The sequence below is a fragment of the Pogoniulus pusillus genome, chromosome Z (genome assembly GCF_015220805.1).
Source record: "Pogoniulus pusillus isolate bPogPus1 chromosome Z, bPogPus1.pri, whole genome shotgun sequence".
In the NCBI taxonomy this organism is placed as follows: Eukaryota; Metazoa; Chordata; class Aves; order Piciformes; family Lybiidae; genus Pogoniulus; species Pogoniulus pusillus.
Window position 1 is genome coordinate 70,210,386 of NC_087309.1, and position 18,095 is coordinate 70,228,480.

Genomic DNA, 18,095 nt, shown 5'->3' on the forward strand with positions numbered 1-18,095 from the left:
TAACAGAGCCAATACAATAATAAGATGCTTTTCCCTCTCCCCCCTCCCCTGGAAAGAAAGTAATTAGATGCAGAGAGAAAAAGGGCAAAACACACCCAAATAAATAGTCTTGCTTCAATTTGGAAGTTAAAAGAAAAACTTTAACAATAAATAAAAACTATTTAAGATAGGGGACTTAAAAAGAGGTACAGGGAAGGCAAAAACAAGATACAAAAAAATATATCTACAACCAGACTGATGGCAATGGATGGAGGTAGAATCAGAAAGAGTTTGTCCACCATGTGGAAAGTTGATGAGGTGGTAGAAACAGGAGCAGCAGCAACAAAGTGGTGCTAGCAGACAGACAGGAGAGAGAGAGAAACAGGAAGTTCCCCTGTTTTAGCCCAAATATGTTAAGGTTAAAGAAAACCTGATGAGGTTCAGAAAATTGCTTAAGGATTTGTCAGCTTGCAAAGACTCCTGGCCCTCTAGAGCATTTCAAAGACACTAAAGTGTTGTCAAAGGGAATATCATAGAGAATAGGCCTAGCTGCTGTAACTATTCAAGCTGCCTAGTTTCCCTGTGACCCACATATCAAAATGATTTTTTATCCACATGTTCAGTTCACAACTTCATTGTGCTGGAAGGCCAGTAGGTCTATTAGATGTCCTGGCTTGCCCCACACTTCCGCTGATGGGGGAAGCAAGGGTGGGAGACATTATGTCCCCTCCCAAAGTGATAAACAGGTACCCACAGGTGTTTAGGTACTTACTGGTGTCTTGCCCAAATAAGGGTGAGCAAACTCTGGTTTCACCTAACATGGTTTGCAAATGCCATTTTGATTGGTGAATCTCTGTGGCCAAAGGAGCCATTATACTTGGGCAAGTAATTTAAATTGAGCTAAGTTGTAAGCAGTTGAGCTGCTTCTGCCTTGCTGCCTCTGTCTCACAGCTCTTGGACAAGGTGTTCTGCTCTGCTTTGTGCTTAAGACCAGCTTAGCTCTGATATTTTGGGCACCTGGAAACTTAAGTGCCTCAAATTTCCCAGGAGACGGCATTTAAATGCCTCACAACATGGCAAGAAGTGCCACTGACATTGTGCTCTCTGCACATCTGCAAGAAATCCTGCCTGCACCTGTCGCAGAGGGGTATTCTGCCACCTACACCAATTGTGGCGGAGGGGAGAAATTAATTGGTGCAAGATAATTTTCTATAAAAATATATATTTATTAACTTCAACATTCTGAACTCTTGCCACCCCCAACCACTGTATTTAATATTAATATGGATCCACATGGTTATGACAGACATTCTAGGATTAATATCAAACCATGACTTATTAATAACTAGCAAACAATTCAAACTATAAACAGAGCGAGGAGTTTCCCTGTGGCAAATACCACTTGGGGTCAATACACTGCTTGCCCAGCAGGTGGGCTGCAAGCTCTTTCTGCTCTATGGCAGGAGGCAATAGAAATTACAGTGGCATTAAGGCACTTACTCACAAATTCTGATTAATTATCAATCACGCTCTGGGGTTATGTCACAGCCTATGCAAGAGTCCAATCTTCAGGGGACTCTTTGCCCATGGACTTTGAGGCTGGAATCCTCCTGGCTTCAGGGGAAAGGAGAGTCTCTGACCTTGTTCTTCTGGCGAAGGATGCAATCTCTGCCCTTGTCTCCTGCCTTCTTCTGGATGCTCTGTCCAGGGATTCTTAGGCAGGACCTCAGGTGCAGAAGGAGTACAATGCAACGCTGGCCATGCAGGCTGATCGTGTGCAGACAATGCAGAGTCTGCTCCTGGTAACTCATCGGCAGTGTCATGCACCAGGCAATAATATGGCAGTGGGCATGCAATAGGGTACACGGATGCACAGGAGACTGAGCTCCATAGATACAGGCAGGCTTAAGCATAATAATGACAGTAAGTGAGCAAGCAGGGGAGCCGAAGAACTTTGTTTACCTGTGTACCGCTATTTATTAAACATGGGCTGAGATTAATGGCCCCTTGGCCACTAGAATGACCAATCAGGTTGGCAGTTAGCCAACCTTATCATAATAGGCAAAAGCCACAAGCCTGGACCTCCCAAATATGGAGACAGCATGGGCCTTACACTAGGCAGGCACGAGCTGGGCGTGTGGGGGCTTACATAACCTAAAGCCTGGGCAGGACAGACTTTATGGCACCAGGCCTATTGTGCCCCTTTGTGCTCGTTATGTGTTTACCGCTGGTTATGGGCACAAAAACATGTCTGGGCAGAAAAACATGTCCAGGCAGAGCACGGTGTGAATAAGCCTATTTTTGGGCCTATGGGCCCTCCACGACAGCACCTCTGCAAAACTCTGTGCCAAATGGAACCAGGTCAGAGATCACCTACCTCTTTTCCAGCACTCTGGGAAGATCTAGAAGCCTCTCAATGGCAGAGAAGTTCAAACACTGCCACAAAGGAGCCAAGGACTATCTTGAAATTTCTACTCCACTGCATTGAGTAGAGCAGACTTCCTGTAGGGCTCCAGCCTGCCTATTTGTAAGTGGGGCAAAGCCATTTTGCGGCTAAACTTTTCTATTTTTCTGATTCTCCTCACTGAATGAATTGCCTGTAAGCATCCCCGTGAAGATCTTCCTGACCAAATTAGAACGCAAATTTAACTAATTTATATACAGTTGTCATCAGGGCTTTCTGGAAAGAAAATGAACTACATATTTTATAATTCCTGCCTTGTTAATTGCCCCAACTAAATCATTCATAAACACAGATTTTAATCGAGACTTTAACTGCTTTGATAGGCCAACATTTCAGGCAAAATTTCCAATGCAGTCAGAGGGGGTCTGAAGCACCATTCTATCTCACACCATTTCTTTTACAATTGCTAATGCACTGACCAGCAGCCATTCAAAAGTAAAGGATATGAAATGTTCTTTATCTTAAGATTTGAGCAAGTTAACAAAACAAGACCTCAGACATCTGAATTAAAATCCTGATTATTTCACACTGAGAGCTGAGCAGGAATATTCAGAATTCCATTGATGTCTGTGCGTTATTATGTATTTCTTTGTAGCTACCAGAGATGTCTGCCACTGGAACAAGTCACAGTATCACAGTATCACAGTATCATCAGGGTTGGAAGAGACCTCACAGATCATCAAGTCCAACCCTTTACCACAGAGTTCAAGGCTAGACCATGGCACCAAGTGCCACGTCCAACCTTGCCTTGAACAGCTCCAGGGACGGCGACTCCACCACCTCCCCAGGCAGCCCATTCCAGTGTCCAATGACTATCTCAGTGAAGAACTTTCTCCTCACCTCAAGCCTGAATTTCCCCTGGCACAGCCTGAGGCTGTGTCCTCTCGTTCTGGCGCTGGCCACCTGAGAGAAGAGAGCAACCTCCCCCTGGCCACAACCTCCCCTCAGGTAGCTGCAGACAGCAATAAGGTCACCTCTGAGCCTCCTCTTCTCCAGGCTAAACAATCCCAGCTCCCTCAGCCTCTCCTCGTAGGGCTTGTGCTCAAGGCCTCTCACCAGCCTCGTCGCCCTTCTCTGGACACGCTCAAGCATCTCAACGTCCCTCCTAAACTGGGGGGCCCAGAACTGAACACAGGACTCAAGGTGTGGTCTAAGCAGTGCAGAGTACAGGGGCAGAATGACCTCTCTGCTCCTGCTGACCACACCACTCCTGATGCAGGCCAGGATGCCACCGGCTCTCCTGGCCACCTGGGCACACTGCTGGCTCATGTTCAGGCGGGTGTCAATCAGCACCCCCAGATCCCTCTCTGTCTGGCTGCTCTCCAGCCACTCCAACCCCAGCCTGTATCTCTGCATGGGGTTGTTGTGGCCAAAGTGCAGCACCCTGCACTTGGAGCTATTGAACGCCATCCCATTGGACTCTGCCCATCTGTCCAGGCGGTCAAGGTCCCGCTGCAGAGCCCTTCTGCCCTCCAACTCAGTCACATCTGCCCCCAGCTTAGTGTCATCTGCAAACTTGCTGATGACTGATTCCATGCCCTCATCCAGATCATCTATGAAGATGTTAAAGAGGATGGGGCCCAGCACTGATCCCTGAGGGACACCACTAGTGACTGGCCGCCAGCTGGATGTCCTTGCTCCACTAAACGCAGTGATTAATTAAGTTCTACTCCTCCACTCACTACAATGGACTGGTGTTTATTTTTCATAAAAGCTCGTATAAAAGTATATATCATCATCCAGTAGGAACTGCATGTGACAGTTTTCGCCACAAATGTACCTAGACTAGTTTACAGCATACAAAGACTGCATAAATAAATATACACACCATAAACATAAACACCATTAGCAAGGCCTCAAAATACTTTATGTTTGTTTCTTAAATTATACCATCTGTGTCTATTTGCTAAACCATGTCTGAGGTGTCATCACGTTCATAAATCTTTGATGGTGCTGTTACAGTGAGAAAGTGCTTGGAGGTTTAAATATATTTATTAATCATAACTAAATCTTCTGCTCACTGACCACTGTGAACAACTGTAAGTTAGCATTTAGCTACTTTCGATGTAAAAGTGCAAATTTGAGGACCACAACCTCAGGTAATAGAATTAACCATTATTTAGTTATGTCACTTCAACCAGATAAAGATTCAACATCTAAGTTACTTGCCTCAGTTTTAGCAGGACTACCAGAACTTAATTAGTACCTTACTGAATAGATGGAAAACAATGTTCCCAAACTATAAAGAATCCAAGGATTCTTTATGGCACCTGAGGCACCAAAAATGCCACTTAAAATGCTTTGTTGCATTTTCTTCCTTCAATATTTATAGCAGTTTTTATCCATTTGAATTAGTTTATACAGAAGTGTGCTGATGTGACTGGGTTGGAGGGCAGAAGGGCTCTGCAGCGGGACCTTGACCGCCTGCACAGATGGGCAGAGTCCAAGGGGATGGGGTTCAATAGTTCCAAGTGCAGGGTGCTGCACTTTGGCCACAACAACCCCATGCAGAGATACAGGCTGGGGTCGGAGTGGCTGGAGAGCAGCCAGACAGAGAGGGATCTGGGGGTGCTGATTGATACCCGCCTGAACATGAGCCAGCAGTGTGCCCAAGTGGCCAGGAGAGCCAGTGGCATCCTGGCCTGCATCAGGAATGGTGTGGTCAGCAGGAGCAGGGAGGTCATTCTGCCCCTGTACTCTGCACTGCTTAGACCACACCTTGAGTACTGTGTTCAGTTCTGGGCCCCCCAGTTTAGGAGGGACGTTGAGATGCTTGAGCGTGTCCAGAGAAGGGCGACGAGGCTGGTGAGAGGCCTTGAGCACAAGCCCTACGAGGAGAGGCTGAGGGAGCTGGGATTGTTTAGTCTGGAGAAGAGGAGGCTCAGAGGTGACCTTATTGCTGTCTACAACTACCTGAGGGGAGGTTGTGGCCAGGGGGAGGTTGCTCTCTTCTCTCAGGTGGCCAGCACCAGAACAAGAGGACACAGCCTCAAGCTACACCAGGGGAAATTTAGGCTGGAGGTGAGGAGAAAGTTCTTCACTGAGAGAGTCATTGGACACTGGAATGGGCTGCCTGGGGAGGTGGTGGAGTCGCCGTTCCTGGAGCTGTTCAAGGCAGGATTGGGCGTGGCACTTGGTGCCATGGTCTAGCCTTGAGCTCTGTGGTAAAGGGTTGGACTTGATGATCTGTGAGGTCTCTTCCAACCTTGTTGATACTGTGATACTCTGACACTGTAACTAAAGTTCCCTGAGAAGGGTAAGGAGCATACGAGCAAAGGAGGCAACATAGCAAGCATATGAGGTAATTTTCCTACTATAAGTATTTTCCTTCATATACTATTTCATAATCATTAACAAAGTACATGAAAAAACATCCACAAAACAGCTGCTGGTGAAATGCTATCTGCTGACAACTATAAGTGGCAGAAAAATAACAAAAGGAGCTTAGCCAGATGAATGATAGCCCCAAGGAAAACTGCGGGTTTGTTTCTCTTGTCACTCTACTTATTCAGATTTGTGCACCCATATACATCAACCAGCAAATCACAAGCACTATACTTTCTTCTGCAAAAGTTTTTGCCAAAATCCACAGAATAAAGTCTTTTTTTTTTTTCTACAAGACATTGGTTCTTCTCTGTACTGTAAGACAGCCTTAGCTACAATGACTAGATGGTTAATGACACATGCATAATAGCTTATTTGTTGGTCTTGAAATTTCTTTGTATTTAAAATACTCACTAGTCATTCTCTCTACAATTACCTAAAATGAGGCTGTAGTGAGGTGGGGGACAGTCTCAAGTAGGAAAATGATGAGAGGAAATAACCTCAAATTGTGCCAGGGAAGATTTAGATTGGATATTAAGAAAACAGTGGTCAGGCACTGGAACAGGCTGTCCAGGGAGGTGGTGAAGTCATGGCACTTCAGAACATGGTTTAGTCGTCAGGGTGGTGTGGTGCTGATGGTTGGATATGATGATCTTAGAAGTCTTTTCCAACCTTAATGATTCTGTGATTCTATGAAAGTTGCCTGATTTCAGCCACGGTTGAAAAACAATCTACCTCTCTCTCTCCCTTTGCCAGAATAACTGAACTAAAGCAGTTCTAAACTGCCAGAAGTAAAGCTCACTAGGACATGATTTTTTCCCAGCACTGTAAAAATTCATTCAGGGTTTTCCTACCTCCATGTGAAATGACTTTTTTGTAAGGTTCAATGACTTTCATATCAATTCTTTGCTCTTGTTCTCCAATAACCACTGTTCTCCATAATCTGTTGTCCTCTCGCTCCTCTTCAGCAGTATACTCTGGAATTGATTCAGTCTCTTCCTGGGAAGCCTCCTTAGTAGCAGTCTGCTCTTCTGAAAAATAGAATTGTATATATTACTCTAAATATTTCCTTTGTTACAAACATTTGAAATGCACGTAACAAACCAACTGGAGTTTCGCAGCAATATCCTGGATCTGCACAGGTATAAACATGAGCATTATTTGATCACTAACACTCAGTAAATGAGAAGCTTCCACTCCCTAAAATTTCTCATAGCTTTTAAAAGAATAGCCACAATTAGCACTATGCAGAATAATGCCATGGGATTTTTGCATCCAGTTAGTTAGATCGGCTTCTCATCAGAGGTACTGCACTGTAAGGTCTTCAATAATCTCTGTGTTGCAGGCATGAAAATTATATTTGAAAGCAAAACAGGGCATTAAAAGTTAAGACAGCAATATGTCTTATCTAAAGAAGAATTACCACAGAACTACAGCTTCTTAACTTTTTCCATTCTGTCTCTGATCTTCTCACATCTGGCACCAGCAAAGAAGAAGAATGTGCATCTTCTTCTGCTTCAATCATGACAAAACACTTACTCATGTAAGCACTGTATCTGCCCTGTCTAGGGCCTTTTGGTTCAATACCAGTTCCCTCCCAGATGTGAAGTCCAGAACAGCCATGAGATCTGGCTCACCCATACCAGTGCTTGTGGAAGAACAGGTATATATAGCCCACAGACACAATAATCACAGTAAATAAACTGCATGGCTGACAAGAGATTTCATGTGAAGTCTCTTGTCACAGCCTCTCTGCTAGACACTTAGTTTCAGAAAAGCTGTGAAGCAGTCAAAAAAACTCTACTTTTCTGTCACACATTGATGAGAAGGCTATTAACAACAAATTTAACAGCATTCCCGTTTTTCAAACTTAATGGCTGGTTACAGAGAAAGTGACATGAAAAGTGATTCTGTCCACAGCTGGAATTACTTAATTTCCTTCTTTGGATGTTGTTACATCACACTGTTTCATCCACAGGGGGGGAAAAAAAACCCTCTTCTGTACTATTGTTCTTGCTGAAGCACCTTTGCCTTATGGCTGTGTGCATATTATTAATTTATTTTCTTAGTAAAGTTTCCATACATTTTACTGAGTAAACAGCTGTTCTTTTCAAAATACTACCCTGGCTCTGCAATGGTAAGTAAGAGCAGACTTTGACTGTGTAAGTCAGTTAGTGAGGTAGCAGCAAACAATGGTATAGTGAGATGCATATATGGTATATAAACGTGTAGTGAGATACAAAACTGTGATACAGTGGCCAGCACAGAAGTGTGGTGGGATGTTTCACAAACTGGATGTGCTGGTTCGAGGCTGTTTGGAATATTTTACTGAGAGAAATAGAATCCTTAGCTGTGAGAAGAAAGAAAGAAAAAACAACAGTACCCTATTTCACTCAACCTTCTGCTTAGAAACACAACAGATAAGACACTCCTCAGTTCTGAGTTCTGCCCCTCCTCTCTGATGGGCCTGTGTGTGTGTGGCTGCATTTGCCTTAACTAATCAGACCTAACCCTTTATTTCCCCTAACCTTCTTATCGTCTTTTTTGACATCACCTCAGATCTCTCCAGAGTTATCTCGTGAGATATATGGAGATTGATCTGGTTATTTCTGAAGGAATGCAAAGAGGGGGAGTGGGGAGGAGGTTTGGGTCAGGAGCCTTGTGACAGTCTGATTGTTTTGGGAGGGGTATTGTGTTTCTGTATTACTTTTAAGCTGTATATAACTGTAAATATTTTTGCGTATATTGTGTATATATATGCTTGTAAATTGTGCTAAGCTGTAAATATAGCTTCATTCCATAACTTCAAACTAGCTGAGCCTAGTCTGGGTGATTTTACTCTCATGGGTGTGTGTGTGGAGGCAGGCAACTCCCAAACCATCATATTGGAGCATTGCAATCAATGGCTACAAACTCTTCAGAAGGGATAGGCATGGAAGGAGAGGTGTTGAGGTGTCACATAATGTTTTGATTGTCTTGAGATCTGTGATAGTGATGATAGAGTTGAGTGTTTATGGGTAAAAATCAAGAGGAAGGCCAACAAGGCAGATATCATGCTGGGAGTCTCCTACAGAGCACCCAACCAGGATGAAGAGACAGATAGAATATTGTTTAGGCATCTGGGAGAAGTCTCATGGTTGCTCACTGTTGCTCTTGTAAGGGACTTCAACTTCCCTGACATCTGCTGAAAATAAAACAGAGAGGAGGTGGAGCAGTCACAGAGGTTCCTAGAGTGTGGAGGAGAACTTCCTGGCACAGCTGGTGATGGAGCCAACTTGAAAAGGCTCCCTGTGGGACCTGCTGTTTGGACACAGAGGATGTAAACTTTCCTGATCACAGTGTTCACAAAATAATAGTTATCAGTTGTTGGAAAATAGGGGAGTCAGCAGAACCACCATCTTGGACTTCTGATGGGTAGTTGTTAGCCTGTTTTGGAGATTTGTCAGAAGAGTCCCTTGGGAGGCAGCCCTGAAGGGCCAAGGAGTACAGCAGGGCTGGACACCATTCAAGAAGGAAATCAGAAAAGTACAGGCACAGGCTGACCCCATGCACTGAAAGACAAGTCAGCAAGGAAGAAGTCTCACTGGCTGGAGACATCTGTTTGCAGCTCAGGGAGAAAAAGAGCTGTATGGCCACTGGAAGAAAGGGCAGGCCCTCTGTAGTCAGGAGGACTACAATTTGTTGTGAGGCTATGTAAGGAGAAAATTAGAAAGGCTAAAGCTTAATTGGAAACTAATCTGTCTTGAGATGTTAAAGACAAGAAACGCTTCTACAAATGTATTAGGAACAAAGAGAGGAACAATGAGAATCACTATTCTTTGTTGAATGCAGAGGGGGAACCCAGTGGCCAAGGAAGAGGAAAAGGCTGAGCTACTCAATACCATTTGTGCTTCAGTCTTTAGTAGTTAAGACCAGTTGAGTACCCAGCCTCCTGAACTAGAAGACAGGAATGGGGAGCAGAATGAAGCCCCCATGATTCAAAAGGAGATGGTTGGTGAACTGCTGCACCACCCAGACATACACAAGCCTATGTAGCCTGATGGCATACACCCAAGGGCACTGAGAGTGTTGGTGTAATTGCTCACCAAGCCAGTTTCCATCATTTACCAACAGCCCTCATTAATCAGGGTACCAGCTAGCTTGAGACTGGGAAATGTGATGCCCAGGAAGGGCCAGAAGAAGGAATTTGGGAACTATAAACCTGTCAGTCTGACCTCGGTGCCAGAGAAGGTCATGGAGCAGGTCATCTTGAGTGCAGCACATGCAGGGCAACCATGTGATCAAGTCCAGTCAGCATAGGTTCATGAATGGCAGGTCCTGTTTGACAAACCCAATCTCCTTCTATGACAAGGTGACCCACTTAGTGAATAAAGAAAAGGCTGTAAATGTGGTTTACACAGACACTCTTAAAGCACCTGCCACTCTCTCCCATAGCATTCTCTTGGAAAAACTGGCTGCTCATGGCTTGGATTCTTCACTGGGTGGACAGGTGGGACCAAAGAATGGTAGTAAACTAAGTTCAAATCCACAGATTTAGTGACTATTAATTTATACATCTCATTTTTGCATTAAAATCTATCACTAATTCCACTATTTTGTTACAAATATCAGGAACCTGAAAACACAGAAATCCTTTGCACGTGAAAAAAAAATCTATTAAGTTGTGCACACAATTGTTGTTACAGAAGGACTAATGAGGTCTGAATTTCTATTGCCACCTCTCTTATACTTTCTGTCTCTACTAGGGAATAATACTGGTGGAAGGTCCCTTTCTCTGAATTAGATTCTCTCAGGTGAAACAAAAGCTGAGTTGAAGACCGATTTTTTTCTTTACTTAATTCCTGCCTGCAGGAATCTTGCAAGAAAGCAGTAATATTCTCCCTCCTACCTCATTGCCTAACCACTTGATGAGTCAAAAATATGTGTAAAATGGTTTTAATGGTGGAAAGAAAGGCTGTAATCTCAAGCAATATATACACATGTATATGTAACATGATCACATAAGCTTTCCTTAGGAACTGCAGGTAAGAGGAGTTTGAGAAGATTTAAGGTTGGGAAGAAAAACAGACTGTAAAAGGTGATTTTTTCTCCCAAGTACACTATTTCAAATTGGTGTGACAGTTGCTGATCAGTAGATTATATATTGTGGAACTGAAGTATGGATACATGTTTTCCTAGGGTAGAACGCTCTCAGTGTATAATGATAGTGTTCAGTTTTGAAACACACATATTCTGTGACACTGGAAACAAGCTTGCAAAATCACAGAATCACAGAAACATTCTGGTTGGAAAAGACTCCCCAGGATCATCAAGTTCAACCAGTATCCCTACTCTACAAGGTTCACCCTAAACCATATCCCCAGGCACCACATCCATGACTTTTAAACACATACAGGGTTGGTGACTCAATCACCTCCCTGGACATCCCATTCCAATGTCTGGCCATTCCTTCTGTGAAAACATGTTTCCTAATGTCCAGTCTAAGCCCACCCAAGTCACAGCTTGAAGCCATTCCCTCTTGTTCTATCACTAATTACCTGTGAGAAGAGACCAGCAGCAGCCGCTCCACAACATCCTTTCGGGTAGCTGTAGACAGCAATGAGATCTCCCCCTTAGCCTTCTCTTTTTCAAAGTAACCATCCCTAGCTTCCTCAGCCACTCCTCATAAGATTTATTCTCCAGGCCCTTTGCCAGCTTCGTTGCCTTCCTCTGCACTTGCTCCAGCCCCTCCACATCCCTCTTGTATTGAAGTGCCCAAAACTGAACACAATACTTGAAGTGTGGCCTCACCAGAGTACAGGGGTACAATCATCTCCCTACTCCTGCTGTACACAACACTTCTTATACAAGCCATCACCCCACTCCCTCCAAACTAGACAACTTAATGCAACTTTGTAAAATGTTAATTTTGTACTACAGGAAACAATATGAACACTTAAAATGTTATTATATTATTATTATTATTATTATTATTATTATTATTATTATTATTATTACTATTATTAATTTGTAAAATATTCAGTGATGGTGGATATTGGTTCCTATGAGGCCTACCTTAGGCAATCCTGCCCTGGCAGAGAGTTGGACTTGATGAACTCCAAAGGTCCCTTCCAACCCCTACCATTCTATGATTCTACATGTATGCAGTCAAGCTGTGCAAAAAAATGTTGAACTTTTCATCAACCTATTCAAATGGATCTTCAGTAATCTAAGCAGGAAAAGCCAAAACTCACCGTTCTCTGCAGTCTCAACAACTTTGTCTCCTCAGTATCTACTTTCCTGGGTTTAACACAGCATTCTAGAAACACTGATCTGTGGGAGCTTATGAGCACTGCTAACAGCACAGTGCACAGCTGTTAACAGTAACATGACAGAAGTACAAAGATAACAAAGGTCATTTACCATGCAAATAAACCATTCTGCACTAGTTATTTTGACTATACTTTTAGCTATCAGAATCATATAATATATAACCTACTTATTTTATTGCTGCCACATTTTGATAATACTTTTTTTTTTCCCTTTTATAATCTCTGTTCCTAGGTCACCTAAGCTGAGGACATTTTGCCTATTAAGTATATCTAATACAAAACTACAAAACTGTAAAAAATGCCACCAAAACCACAGGTATCTTAAGTTCTTCTTCACTCGGGAACTCAGGGAAACTAGTGCAACATTCACAATTGAACAAGTCACCACACTTATAAAGAAGCAAAAAAAGATGGAGAGAAGTAACTTCCACAAATACAAGTGCCACTGAAATTACTGGAGCTGAAATTATTTGCTTGAGGGCTTAAAGACAAAAATCTGCTTCACTGTAGACAGAGATCTTTGTTCTCACACCATAGTGACAACAGTCAAAACCCCCAAGCACACACACGTACACATGTGTGTGCATGTGTGTTATTTTCAACGTTTGCCACAAAATATTCTAACCATCAAGCAACTCACTATCCTCTACATCAGCCTTCTAATGAGAACTGACATTAGAGACGCTCATGCATGATTAAGTGCACAATGCCTCTTTGGCAATATCACTAAAACTGATGCAACTGTTCTTACATGCTCAGAAAAGCATACCATCTTTAAATTATAGTGACCTCACTGCTAATAGAGAATTTAAATGCAAAGGCAAATTCTGTTTAAATTTATCTGTTCTTACAGTTTCTTTCTATTGTAGATTGCAAAATAGTCCCACTCGCTTTCCCCTCAAATACCTTATGATCTTAGTGTATTTGCATTAGTGAATATAGTTCTTAAATGGCTCTTCAGGTAGTAGCAAAGGATGAGCCAATCTTGTACACCATAAGAGTAAATCAAGTGAGTGAGACGATGCAAGACACTCTACAACATGAGAGAGAAAAGTATTAATATGCAAACGAAGAACAAAGTGCCCACTGCACACTTCAGGACGTACCTACACTGTACAACTGGCTCTGCTGAGAAATAACATTCAAATTGGTGGAATGAAGATTTGCCATTGGAATGGGCTGCCCATGGAGTCGCCATCCTTGGAGATGTTCAAGAAAAGACTGGATGAGACACTTAGTGCCTTGGCTCTTAGTTGACTGGACAGAGCTGGGTGACAGGTTGGACTGGATGATCTTGGAGGTCTCTTCCAACCTGGTTAATTCTATGATTCTATTCTAAGAGCTGTGTTGTTCCTGCACCTTACCTAGTTCTATTATGACAAGCACACACCTTCCACCTCCCTCACCACGCTTTGTCTACTTCATTTACACACTGCAAGCTCTTTGAAGTATCTTATTGACATGAGCCAACACACTGTGCACAAGGTTATAAGCCAAAGTACTGACAGCTGGTCAGAGCTGCATGAAGGTGCAGTTAGCTACAGCCTTCTCATGGCAAAGAGCAACTGTTCTCACCCTTCTTGAACAACTCTTTGGATAAATCCTATGCTACTGGACAGGACTTTGAATTTGGTTTCCTCTAGGTAGCTCTTATTTTATTTAATAAGCTGTATTATGTCTTTCTGCATTCTGCATAAGCAGAAATATATTATGTTTCACAGGGGAATAAAGTTTAAAAAACAGCAAAAAATATCTGGACATCAGGTATTAACTCTCAAGTGTTTTAACCATACTGATAGCCTGACAGACATAAGACTGGTCACATAAGCAGTAAACACAGAAACAAAGTCTCCATTCACTATCTAGAGCATTACCTTGTCCAGTATATTCAAAGGAGTCTGCCTCATCAGGAGTGTCAAGGTCATCCACATTGATGTCAATTTCATCTGGTGTATCCAAATTCTCGTCAGAAAGTATAGACCCCTCACTCTGATCCAAAGACAAATTGATATTTGGAGCAGTCAGCTTTATTCTCCTGGGATGGGAACCATTAAGATCAAGAGAATTGGGAGGCTCTGAAAAAAAAGGAAGAAAACAAGAATTATATCTCCTCTGCATACAATTAATCTCCCAGATTACTTGATGGGACAGATCAATTTTAGTAAACTAAGACATTTAAGACCAACTAACATAAACCACAAATATCAGTATAAATGTTTGAAGAGATAAACCAAACATATACAGGAATAGCAGATGCAGCTGGGAGCTCTTAAATTGCTCAAAATACAGATTCACTCTTTTACAATCATCATACAGAAATCAAGCCTTGAACGTGCTATGACCCACAATGTTTAGCAAATTTGAATAGTAATATATGGATTCTTTGAGTTATGAACAAAGACACTTCTAGATCCCGGAAAAACTCATATGAGCAAAACCCCTTTGTAAATATTTGTTTTCTCATGCACTTGGTGCTACTGAATGGTGTTAATTTGCAAGTATCTATGTCTTTAGTTGCAATTACACAATATCTTATCCAATACACCAATGGATATAAAAAATACCTGAGTCTCTTAATTAGTCTTAAATAAAATTAGTCTTCAACAAGGCAAAAGCTGGATATGGCTTTGCCCCTTGCCACTGTAATGCGTGGCAAAATTTAAGCTGTTCTGTCTGACATATTCTAATGATAACATAGTTTACTTAAGACAGCAGTCAAATACAAGTTAATAATAGAGACTTAAACTTTGCAAGGGCTAAACAAATGTTGGCAACGATGCATAAGAGAATATTAGCACTATCACTTCTCAGGTGAAGAAGAAAATTAACTGAATAAAGCAAACTTAACACTTCAATGCCAAACTGATTCTTTACCAATATAGAAACACCCTTTCCACTGCATAATTAAATGTGAAGGGAATAAGATATAACTCGGAAAAAAGAGTAGAAAGTTGTCTCACCAGGTCTCATCTCTGTAGAATGGGAGCTTAGTACACCCTCAGCAAATGGGATGTCCATCCCTACATCGTCTTGTACTAACCTGAGAGGCAAAATACAAAGCAAAATCTTAAGTGGTGCACAGGTTGACGTTGCTATCAATACAACTCATATGGTCTCATATAGAACTGGAACTTTCCTCCACACATCCTATTCATAAGCCTGATCACAAATTGATGTGAGAAATAGTTTCTGAAATTCTTCCGTGCCATTCTTCTTCTTTATTTATGCACACATCTGCAGAGCCTATGGAGACCATGAATCACACAGAGACACTTTCACTTAGACTAAGATACAGCACTGAATAATGTAAGGCTACCGGTCATGGGTTAAGTTAAATACCTGCTGCTGTTACTCAAAAGCACACTGCCATCATGCCAACTTCAAATGAAAGTGCTGGCTGGAGCCAAGTATCACGGCACTTGAGGTTCAGATTGTAACACGAGAGGCTTCCTGTTCTGGTTGCTGCGTTTGGGCTCCAGGGTTTTAAGTGTTGCCTCTTCGACTGTGACGGCAGGTGGAGGGGGGTGTAGCGGTTTAGCTTGCTGGTTTCTGCCCGCTGCCGCTTTCTACTGTGCTTTTTCTGCAAGCAGGCTAAAGTAACCGTGCATTATACTTTTATTATCTCATTTTACTCAGTAAACTCTTTATTTATCTCAACTCTTTATCTCAACCCAGAGGAGTTTTTTGTGTGTTACTTTCCCCTCACTTCTCTTCTAGGAGAAACAGGCAGGTTAATCCATTGTAGTGCGCTAACCTGTTACACTGGCAAATAGCAATGTTTCTCATTTTATATATATATATATATATATTAAAATTTGGGCAGATGACAATAGCCCAAATGAGACACATCAATACAGGGAGATTCAGCTAATCTTTGCAAACTGCGTGGCAACTAAGTGTTCCGTTGCTGTACATACAGTTGGTGTACAGCAAAAATGAGATGACAGGAGTTTTCCATTCTTTCGATAACATTTGTACTTCCTAACAGTTCTGACCTAGATAAGTCATTTTACAATACTGAAACAGTTGATGCTCTGCACTGAGAGAGCACAGAAAGCAGAGAAGTGGGAAACAAAACTACTTTGCAGATTCTCAATGACTAAGATGTTGAGAAATACCATACCTAGACTTCATTTTAGAATTAAACAAGAAATAATATTTAACATACCCAAATAAGACAAGTAAAAGGCACTAGGTAGTGAAAAAGGCAACATAGCTGCTTGAAGGTTTAAAGAAAATTTACTTCATGTCTCTTTTTTATTTAAGTATTTTAGAAAAATGCTTTCTGGAAGCATGGTTCAGCTGCAGATAGGAAACATTTTACATTTTCAGATCACTTGGCAGCATTTAAACAATTTACACTAAAAATATGTGACTCAAAAAAAGCTTCATTCATTTTACCAAAACAATTATAGTATTTTTATATATTCCTGCTTCAAATTGTTTTTTCCCCACAAAAGCTGAGGAAACAGATTAAATTTTACATTTTGATTAACAAATCTGTGGAGAGGTCAAAGAACATTCCTTTCCCTACCACAGCATCAGCTAGCTCTGTTCTGAGTGATTCAAGCTGAACAGGCTCTTGGTGTGTCATTGCTGCAATTTCTTTCTATCCTTGCTTCTGCCATGAATGAGGGCTACCCTCATTATGTTACTGTGTGCAGACAAGACTCTTCTGGCCAATCACTGCATCACAGTATGAGTATAGTTTACATATGTGTACACATAGTAAGTAAGCACACGGCTTCATTGTGCTTAAAGTTATAAAAGGTCTTTACTATCAAATTCCTCATACAGACAAGCTGAAATTCCACTCCCTCTGTGAGGCCATAGAAAATACAGACTATATATAAAGTGAGGGTCAAACACGTCTTCGATGCTCAATTTATGACCAGGCTTAGTCTCTCAACAAAAACAAACATGTATTAATCTTGCTAATTTATCCCCCTTTACTGTGGGGAATATCTTTCACAAATACAGAGATTAACAGCTTTTCTACAAAACACACCAATTCTGGAGTACTATTAATCACTGTCAAATCAGGCTCAAAATAATTCTCTCATTGGATACTCAATAGAACAGTAAAGAAATTTCACCAAAGTATCCTGCACAAATTGTCAGTAGTGGATAATTCCCTTTTTTTCTGCTCTGTACCATTATCTTTATTCAGAAGCTGCACAGGAAACTGATACACAGAATATCACAACAATTTACTTAGAAAATGTAAACAAGTAATTAGAATCATTGAATTATTTTTTTTATCTGATTAATTTGTAGTAAATTATGTGTAATGAAGTCTATTTCTCTGAACCTTGCAGAGACAAATCTGAATTTAAAAAAAAAAGTGTTTCAAGTTACGGCTGGATAATAAGATAAGAAAATTTAATGGTGGAAACAGTGTGAGGAGAGGATGAATATTTCTAATCCACTTTCAATTCAGATTCAGATTTTATTTGGAGTTTTAACAACCTTTCCAGTTATAAAACTGGAAGTTCTTGCATTAAAACAGCCCAGGGCCAGTAGAGAGATGACATATGGTGCTCAAGGACATCATTTTTGTCTGGAGAGAGTGGAGTTTTTATAATAATATATAAACAATGAATTTATAAGATGTCACACCAAATGCCAATTCCTTGCTGAACAAGCTACAGAAATCACTCCAAGAAATAATTTGAAAGAAAATGCTCTTTGAAGTTGTATGAAGAGTAATCTACAGGAAGACAGCAAAATTCCAGGATTTCTATACTGTAAAGGAACAGTATTCTCTGCAGAAGGCCCACAACAATCTTTGAACACAAATATCATCTTCTTCTCCATATGGTAAGACCACAGTGGAACTTTATACACTATCCTTGCATAAATAGTGACAGTTATCACCTGAACAAAACAATTTCTGACAAGTAAGTAATTTACAACTTATCTACATTTTTTTCCAATGCTTGGGACAGAATTATTCTAAGCGATGGCATTTCTAGGATTGCCTCAAGACTGCTTTTCTCCCGGTAACATCTTTATCT

The 18,095-nt window shown here is 41.4% G+C and overlaps 1 protein-coding gene across 2 annotated transcripts in view; it reads right to left on the reverse strand.

Moving 5' to 3' along the window:
• The window catches only part of PRUNE2 (prune homolog 2 with BCH domain), a 191,897-nt gene that overhangs the window by 21,605 nt on the left and 152,197 nt on the right, over positions 1 to 18,095 (reverse strand). For both annotated transcript variants that reach the window (XM_064140915.1, XM_064140916.1), the window contains 3 exons: positions 15,039 to 15,118; positions 13,953 to 14,153; positions 6,622 to 6,798 (listed from right to left, as the gene is read on the reverse strand). In XM_064140915.1, coding sequence (XP_063996985.1) covers positions 6,622 to 6,798; positions 13,953 to 14,153; positions 15,039 to 15,118 — 458 coding nt within the window. The remainder of the gene's footprint in view (positions 1 to 6,621; positions 6,799 to 13,952; positions 14,154 to 15,038; positions 15,119 to 18,095) is intronic.